The 9,363-nt window shown below is 42.9% G+C and overlaps 2 protein-coding genes across 3 annotated transcripts in view; one reads left to right on the forward strand and one right to left on the reverse strand.

Annotated features, from left to right (window-relative positions):
- Window positions 1-9,363, reverse strand: part of SLC12A8 (solute carrier family 12 member 8) — a 151,507-nt gene that overhangs the window by 136,293 nt on the left and 5,851 nt on the right. The window lies entirely within an intron of this gene.
- On the forward strand, window positions 6,432-6,861 carry LOC112821680 (mitochondrial import inner membrane translocase subunit Tim9-like). 2 transcript variants are annotated; one of them, XM_025869033.2, is made up of 2 exons: window positions 6,432-6,733; window positions 6,821-6,861. In XM_025869033.2, the coding sequence occupies exons 1-2, from the start codon at window positions 6,592-6,594 to the stop codon at window positions 6,859-6,861; spliced, it is 183 nt and encodes a 60-aa protein (XP_025724818.1). In that variant the 5' UTR covers window positions 6,432-6,591. The 2 variants fall into 2 exon arrangements, with proteins under 2 accessions (XP_025724818.1, XP_025724803.1); XM_025869018.2 differs by having other exon boundaries at window positions 6,432-6,861.

Genomic DNA, 9,363 nt, shown 5'->3' on the forward strand with positions numbered 1-9,363 from the left:
GGGGCATAGATATTTACAATTGTTAGATCTTCTTGTTGGATAGACCCTTTAAGTAGGATATAGTGTCCTTCCTCATCTCTTATTACAGTCTTTGGTTTAAAATCTAGTTTGTCTGATATAAGGATTGTCACCCCAGCTTTCTTTTGGTGTCCATTAGCATGGTAAATGGTTTTCCACCCCCTGACTTTCAATGTGGGGGTGTCTTTGGGTCTAAAATGAGTCTCTTGCAGACAGCATATTGATGGGTCTTGTTTTTTAATCCAATCTGATAGCCTGTGTCTTTTGATTGGGGCATTTAGCCCATTTACATTCAGGGTAACTATTGAAAGGTATGAATTTAGTGCCATTGTATTGCCTGTAAGGTGACTGTTACTGTATGTTGTCTGTGTTCCTTTCTGATCTTTGCTGCTTTTAGGCTCTCTCTTTGCTTAGAGGACCCCTTTCACTATTTCTTGGAGGGCTGGTTTCGTGTTTGCAAATTCCTTTAGTTTTTGTTTGTTCTGGAAGCTTTTTATCTCTCCTTCTATTTTCAATGACAGCCAAGCTGGATATAGTATTCTTGGCTGCATATTTTTCTCGTTTAGTGCTCTGAAGATATCTTGCCAGTCCTTTCTGGCCTGCCAGGTCTCTGTGGATAGGTCTGTTGCCAATCTAATGTTTCTACCATTGTAGGTTACATATCTCTTCTCCCGAGCTGCTTTCAGGATTTTCTCTTTGTCTCTGAGACTCGTAAGTTTTACTATTAGATGTCGGGGTGTTGACCTATTATTATTGATTTTGAGAGGGGTTCTCTGTGCCTCCTGGATTTTGATGCCTGTTTCCTTCCTCACATTAGGGAAGTTCTCTGCTATTATTTGCTCCAATATACCTTCTGCCCCCCTCTCTCTCTCTTCTTCTTCTGGGATCCCAATTATTCTAATGTTGTTTCGTCTTATCGTATCACTTATCTCTCGAATTCTGCCCTTGTGATCCTGTAGTTGTTTCTCTCTCTTTTTCTCAGACTCTTTATTTTCCGTCATTTGGTCTTCTATATCACTGATTCTCTCTTCTGTCTCATTTATCCTAGCAGTTAGTGCCCCCATTTTTGATTGCACCTCATCAATAGCCTTTTTGATTTTGACTTGGTTAGATTTTAGTTCTTTTATTTCTCCAGAAAGGGTTTCTCTAAAAACTTCCACGCTTTTTTCAAGCCCAGCTAGTATCTTTAAAGTCATGATTCTGAACTCTAGGTCCGACATCATACTAATGTCCGTATTGAAGAGTGGTCTTCTAAGGAACCTGAGAATCTCCAAGTTCAGAGCCAGCTAGCTAACCCAGGGTGTGGACATGGGCAGGGCATCCACTGGGCAAAATGTTATCTTGAAGGCTTTTTCATGTGTGTGGAAGTAACATATAGGGCACTTAGAGCACCAAAGAGCGGGATGGTAAATGGGCCTCTGGGGTTGCTCAGTTTCTACATCGTACATGGATGTGGTACAGTATTAATGCTAAATAAACTGTGAAAAGTTTGAAATGTGCACTTAATCCCTAGAGCACCTGTTCTCAAACTTCCTGGTCTCAAGGCCCCTTTACATTCTTAAAAATTATTGAGTGACATGGAAATGCTGGGGTTTGGAGTGAATGTCAAGGAAGAATTCTTGAGATGTCTTCAGTGCAAAAAATGGTTTTATGAGAGCACAGGGACAGAGCCCATGGGCAGAAAGAGCTGCACTGGGGTGTGAGGCAATTATATACTTTCAAGGTGGGAGGGGGTTAGGGGTAGTGTTAAGTCTCCAAGGAATTTAGAAGTAAGGTTCCCAGGACCTTGAGGGGGTTAGCTATTGTTAGGAAAAGTCATTTATTGGGTTAAGCATCTGCCTTCAGCTCAGGTCATGATCCCAGGGTCCTGGGACCGGGCCAGGCATCAGGCGCCCTGCTCAGCGGGGAGTCTACTTCTCCCTGTCCCTCTCCCCCTCTCCTTGCTTGTGCTCTCTCTCTCTCTCAAATAAATAAAATCTTAAAAAGAAAAAAGGAAAAGTCATTTATCACTGTCTAGTAAAACCTTAGTCATGAAACCCTTCAGATGTGTATTAGTGGGCCATGATGTGCTTGGAGGATGACTGCTAACATGTATCTTGAGGGGCTAGAGATAAAGTTAGTTTCCAAAGGAATTGTTATATGTTAAAGTAGACTTACAGGATCCCGGAGGTCAGGATAATGTTAAGCTAAGACTGCCTTCTGCTCTCAGCAAAGTATTAACATCGAGGCAGTTGAGTTCCTAGAGGAAGGTCACTCTGTCTGTTTCAAGGACTTGTCAATAGGCTGTAGGCAGCAAGGAAATTTAATTTTTTCTTTTGCCTTTGTTTCTCACATCATTGAGGACCCCAAAGAGCTTTTGTTTGTGTGTGTTATATCTATCAATATTTGCCATATCAGAAATTTAAAGGGAGCTACTTTTAAATATTAATCACTCAAATATCACAGTAATAACCTCATTATCTGTTCAAATAAATGCCCTGTTCTCAGGAAAAATAACTACTGTCCAAAACAAAAACATTTAATAAAAAGAGGCCTTGTGATACATTTTGCAGATCATGCTAATGTGTGGTCTGATAGGAGACAGCTGGATCCACCTATCTACTTTTGCATTCAATCTGTTGTGAAGTACTGTTTTTGAGTACATGACAAAAATTTGGCCTCCCACAGTTCTACAGTCAGACAAGGCAAGAGTAATTTACTACCACCGGTCCATAGGTGAAAAAAAATTACTGTTACCCAAAAGATGAGAATCACAAAACAGGGGGACATGCGACATAAGAAACAGCTATAGTTGAGGCACCTGGGGGGTTCAGTTGGTTAAGTGGCTGCCTTCGGCTCAGGTCATGATCTTAGGGTCTTGGGATGAGCCCTGCATTAGTTTCTTGGAGCTCCCTGTTCAGCGGGGAGCCTGCTTCTCCCTCTCCTTCTGCATCCCCCCTCATGCACTCTCTCCTCTCTCTCTCTCTCAAATAAATAAAATCTTAAAAGAAAAAGAAAGAAAGAAACAGCTGTAGCCACACAAGAGCCAGAAGAAAGAAAGGAACCATGAAAGAAATGAAGACCCTGTTGCTCAAGCAGCAAAGCTTTAATAACTTAATATGATGTTTTCGTCTCCACGAGTCCAGAAACATCACTTGGTGATTCAGTTAAACACACACACCTCACTGTTATAAATGCTATTTCTAGGTTTTAAATTTTTATAACCATTACAAATGTGGAAATGTTCATTATAATTACAGAAAAAGATATAAATTTTATAAACCTCAACAAAGTAAAAATAATAATCCAACCAACAAAAAATGAGAAACGAAATGAGGGAAATGGTTAGAAGAGTAAATGTGCCAATGTCTTCTTTTTTTCAGCTCAGGAAGCAATAAGTAAATGACTAATACATGGATAACTTGGTCAAGAAATTGAGGTACAAATATATGACTTAAAGGAAGTGAAAACCAGAAATCATAAGCAGTGAGTATCTATGGAAAGTGTGGGTGAAGGCTTTAAATTTTATACCATTCTCAATTGTTTGAATTGTTTTTTACTGCATGGAGTACCTCTGTGATAAAAATACTAACTTATTTTTTATGTAAAGAAACAATTAACAATTATTAGAAATATTTTTAAAGTAGAATGGGCTGGGGCGCCTGGGTGGCTCAGATGGCTAAACGCCTGCCTTCGGCTCAGGTCATGATCCCCGGGTCTTGGGATAAGCCCCACATTGTGCTCCTGGCTCGGCAGGGAGCCTGCTTCTCCCTCTCCCTCTGCTTCTTGCATGTTCATGCTCTCTCTCTCTCTGTATCTCTGTGTCTAAAATGAATAAATAAAATCTTTTAAAAAATAAATAAATGAAAATAGAATGGGTTTTTGTGCTGACCTAGAGTTAGGAATCCTGTTTTTAATTCAACTTCATTTTTTGCAGTGCCAGGAGAAGCCCGTGGTTTTGATCACAGTTTAAATGTGTTGGATGGACGGGATACTTAAAGAGAGTGAAGCCTTTCGTAAAATTAGTGTCTGTTCTTAAAATCTGTGTATCTTTTAGAGAAATTAAAATTTGGTTTTGCTTTGTATTGCTCTTGACTGATAACTGCTTAAAATAAACAGGGAAAGTTACTGAGTTGTGGCTTTCTGCTTTAAGTTAAATTCTATAAACACTGGAATTCATGTTAGAGCAAATTTCTCATCTGCACCAGATGTAACTAGTGAGGGCTGGTAGGCCACCACCACCTTCCAGTTCATCAGAAAGCACCTGAGTCCTACAACTGCCCCCAGGGACTGTTTAGGAAAAGAACACAGCAGATTTTACACAGACCAGGGCTTTTTACACCACTATCTTTTCTCTTTCTTTATGTCTGTGAAGAAGAAAACATTCACACAACAAAATAAAAACAAAGGAAATGTAGATAGGACCTTTCTCCTGAGAAGTGGAAACACATGGCTTTTCCTATTGAAGACTTTTGCCAAACTATTCTAGAGCACACCACCATCACTACAATCACCATAGTCCTTTGATTAGGTATTGAAACTCACAAAGAAAAAAAAATTTAAGAATCAGATTCACTTATACTTGATAATGATTGAAGAGCAAAAAGATAATGAATTATGCTTGGGTATATATATTTCTTTAAATCTTACTACAATTATTTAATATTGTTCTGTGAATATAGAACTATCTAGTGTTTAAATTGTTATCCCGGTGAGATACATTTTGGTCAGAGAAAGGTTAAAATGAATGGAAAAATAACCCACCCCATAGGAAGTCAAGACGTTCAATCAGGCCAGAGCAGGGTGTAAGCACCACCTAGTGGCACCTTCCTCAAATTACAAGAATAGTGCTTCAGCGGATTCTCCTTGCAAGCCCCGATCTATTTATTAAAAGATGGCAAGGACAGTATTTTTTGTGTCTGGCCATGGATAAAAAGCACCCTAAGGCAGTAAGAAGTTTTAAAGTCTTCTAGTCAATCCGTTCACAGCTAGGCAGAATGTATTAATCATATTTTTTTCTTTTCTATATCTTACGCTATTTTAACATCTTAAAAAGTCTTGTGTGCTGAAGAAAGACTGACACCCCACCACCCCAGGGTTAACCAATTCTTAGAGATAGCAGAGGGCTGGCCAGGAGCATACTTTTCATATGTAAACCAACTAATTCTGAATCTGTCCCCCAAATCACCCCTTTTTATCTAACCCTCACACACCAAGCTAATGTTTCCCTTGTCTAAACTGTCCCAGGGCCAGGCACTAGGCAACTAGAGAACAGAGCTATAGCCCAAAGCCCACCAGAACTATTCCAATGAGCCAATCCTAAACTCCCTTGCCCTGTTTTTCCCACGGAAAGCCCCATAAAGCTGTGGATCAGGCTTTCCCTCTTGCTCCTGCTTCTCCCTCCTGACCATAACTTGATGCTTTTCCTGTGGTCATGTGTGGCATGGGATCCCCACCCCCCTTTTTCTGGGAAATGATAGCAACTTTCTTCAATGTCATTGACCTCTTCGTGTCATCATGCAATCCTCTCCATAAATGAAGATCCGATGGATACAAATGAGACAGGATCCCACTTAATTCATTTCAGTGAAGAATCACTTCCATTCCAGTTTCTAGGGCACCTTCATTCATAAAATGTCTCCATTCCCCTTTTTACAAATGGGCAGCATTTTTGGCTCAATTGTCATTTTGGGAGTTGCAAACAGGGCTATAAAATGGAAAGGGAGAACAACAAAGAGGAGAGAGCAGGAAGGGTGACAGTGTCCACATGAAAACCTTAGGCTCAGCTCTGTCCCTTCTTCTCTCCCAGATTCCAGGACCATAAGCCTCTTTTCTTCTGCCATCTCCAAAAGTTGGTTCTGTCCAGGTACCATTGGTGGCTTGGCAGTGAAGCTACCAACTGAAGCTTCAAGACCCTTCACTTGCATGGAGTCCCTTCCAAAGATTATACCTAATTTTGTATTTGTAATGTGTATCTTTTAACGAAAGACAATCTCTAAAATCGGACAAGCTTCATACTCTAGAAAAACTGGGAGGGCAAGGACGGTCATGGTCCAGGGACCTCTGATGTGAGCCCTTCTCTTCCATCCAACCATTCCGGACCTCAGTTTCCTTATCTGTAAAAAGAGGCGCTAACAGGGTGGTTTTGTCTTTTTTTTTTTTAATTTTTTTTTTTAAGATTTTATTTATTTATTTGAGAGAGAGAATGAGATAGAGAGAGAGCATGAGACGGGGGAGGGTCCGAGGGAGAAGCAGACTCCCTGCTGAGCAGGGAGTCGGATGCGGGACTCGATCCCGGGACTCCAGGATCATGACCTGAGCCGGAGGCAGTCGCTTAACCAACTGAGCCACTCAGGTGCCCCCCTTTTTTTTTTTTTTTAAGATTTTATCTATTATTGGACCCAGACCCTCCACCCCTAGACTTGACTGGCAGCGCAGCCCCCCAGCCTCGCACTGGTGTTGGATGCGAGAGCCTGTGCTCAAGTAAGAAATCAGTCATTGGAAACATTCAAGCAAAGGTTGGACAACTAATTTTCCGGAACAAAAGGAAACTCATGCATCAGAAAAGGTGACTAATAAACATACCAATAGAATATGGCTGCACAAATACCAGAATCTGATCAGATAAAACAGTTTAAGGAATTTCTTGGAACCTACAATAAACTTATAGAAACCTGCTTTTTGGATTGCGTTAAAGACTTTACAACAAGAGAAGTAAAACCTGAAGAGACCACCCGTTCCAAACGTTGCTTACAGAAATATTTAAAAATGACACAAAGAATATCTATGAGATTTCAGGAATATCATATTCAGCAGAATGAAGCCCTGGCAGCCAAAGCAGGACTTCTTGGCCAACCACGATAGAAAAGTCCTAATGGATAGACTTTTGATGAAAGACTGCCAGCAGCTGTTGTGATGGAAATGAGGATTCATCTGATAGAATCCCCTGAAAGCAGCAGCCCCCATATTAAACTGTCTGTCATAACTTTGGCAAATGGAAACAACTGGAGAAACAAAATTGCTATTTACCGAGAATAATCAAAATAGGAGGTCTTATTGTTCAATGAAAATAATAAGATGCAACATTTGTTGAGGCCTTAAGATTCAGCAGCTTGGTAATTTCATTAGAAAAATAAACCACTGTTTCTTAAAAAAAAAAGATTTTATTTATTATTTATTTGAGAAAGAGAGCACACAAGTGGGGGGTCGGGGCAGACGGGGGAGAGGGACAAGGAGACCTCCCACTGAGCAGGGAGCCTGACAACACGGGGCTCCATCCCAGGATCCTGGAATCATGACCTGAGCCCAAGGTAGACGCTTAACCGACGGAGCTCCCCAGGCGCCCCAGGGTGGTTTTGTCTGAAGTTCCCTTCTCCTTTCTCCTCAGCTATATTCATTTCTCTACATACTAATAAAGCAATACCCTATAACCTCCCATGTGGCCACTAAGGCTCATTTTGCATATTGGCTTTTAAAGATTCCAAACCAGGCCTGGCAAATGCATGGCAAAGTCAGTACTTAACTGTACACTGGCTAATGGGGGCGCAGAAAACAAGGGCAAAGCTTTGGCAATGAAGCCTGATGCCAGGGCTCAAAATAATATTATAACCTAGAAGACAGGACCCATTAAGCTCAATCCAGAGCTGTACTACCATCAGCACTTGTGGATCCAGCCTATCTCTGCCCCTCTTCACATGTGTCCTCGGACAGGCCATTCAACACCTCTGGCCTTGTTTCTAGACCTGCTGAACAAGGCGGCTGGGCCACAGGTTCCTCCGGGCCCTTCTGCCTCCCATGCTGGTGCTACCTCCCTGCTCACCAGGGTCCCACACTTGACCAGACTCTCTTCTTTACTCCTACCATCCTAAGCTAACCTAGGGAAGCCACTGAACTGAGAAAGAGAGCAAAGGATGAGAGGACAGAGAAGGGAGGGGGGGGGGGGGCGGGGGAGACCGGCAATGCTGGGGCCCATTCGGGCCCGCCGTGGCCCCCCCCCCCCCCCCGAAACCAACCTGGGAGCACCTCCTCCCACACTCAGGCCAGCTGCCACGGCTCTATCGGAGCACCAACTTCCTGGGTCTGCTTCGGGCTCTTTTCCACATGATTAGCTCAGGCCAGCCAGACATTAGCACCCAGATTTCCTAGAAAGGGGTCCTCATGGACTTACTCCTGCAGGAGCTAAGTTTCTGGAAGAAGGCTGGATGGGGAAGAAAGAATAAATGTCATTCATACTAGCTAATCTGCAGCTTTGGGTGACTTGTTTACATCCCATTGCATAACCCAGCTTCCCTTTAGGGTTCTCTGGAGACCATCCAACCCTGGGAGAAGGAAGACAAGAACCCTCAGATTAGAGACATTCTTTATTCCAGAGTAATTATAAGATTTCAGGTTTGTTTGTTTGTTTTAGATTTTATTTTTTTTATTTTTAAAGATTTTATTTATTTATTTGACAGAGAGAGAGTGTACAAGCAGGGGGAGTTGCAGAGGGAGAGGGAGAAGCAGGCTCCCCGCTGAGTAGGGACCCTGACATGGGGCTCGATCCCAGGACCCCGGGATCATGACCTGAGCCGAAGGCAGATGCTCAGTCAGTTGACTGAGCCACCCAGGCGCCCCGATATTTCAGTTTTAAGATCTCCAGCAATAGATATTATTGGAGATCCCGACAATCATATGCACTCAGTAAATACCTGGTAGACTGAGCTGAATTTCCTCACTATTCTCAATGCTAAAAGCACTTGGTCTTGCTGGACATCAGACCTCACCCAGCATGTCGACTTGCCATCTCTCCCTGCAGGCTACATGCTTTCTCCTGCCCACTTAATCTTCCCAACACACCATATCGCCACCACAGTCCTCTCTGTCCAAGGACTGGCGGAGACAAGCATGAGATGTAAGGCTGTTAGCCTTCCGTCGCCCTCCCTCTGGCTCCAGCAGCTCCTTAGCTTCCCAGGCCCATGCTTCACAAACAGTATGCTCTACGGGGCTTCAGTGTGAAATCTGCCTCATCCAGCCACTAAACACACACAGTATTTACGGCTCCGCCATGTGACAGGCTCCGGGCCAGATCTTTCCCCATATGGCATAAAAGCCTGAAAATCAGGTGCTCCCTCCCCATCTCACAGTTGTGGAAGCAGACAGGGATCCCTGAATAACTTGCCCAAGGACCCAGCACATCCAGTGGCAAAGTCAGATTTTGGAACCTAGCCTCTCGGGTTCAAGTCCACTGCCAAACCACACCTCACGTTAGTGAAATGCCCGAGGACAGAGGGTCCCAAAACAAGACTTGTTCCTGCCAGAGTCTCATCAGGTTCTCAAACACACACACACACACACACACACACACACACACACACACACACACACACA

Source organism: Callorhinus ursinus, unplaced genomic scaffold (assembly GCF_003265705.2).
Source record: "Callorhinus ursinus isolate GAN/ISIS: 27379988/994484 unplaced genomic scaffold, GSC_fseal_2.0 scaffold1, whole genome shotgun sequence".
Lineage (NCBI taxonomy): Eukaryota > Metazoa > Chordata > Mammalia > Carnivora > Otariidae > Callorhinus > Callorhinus ursinus.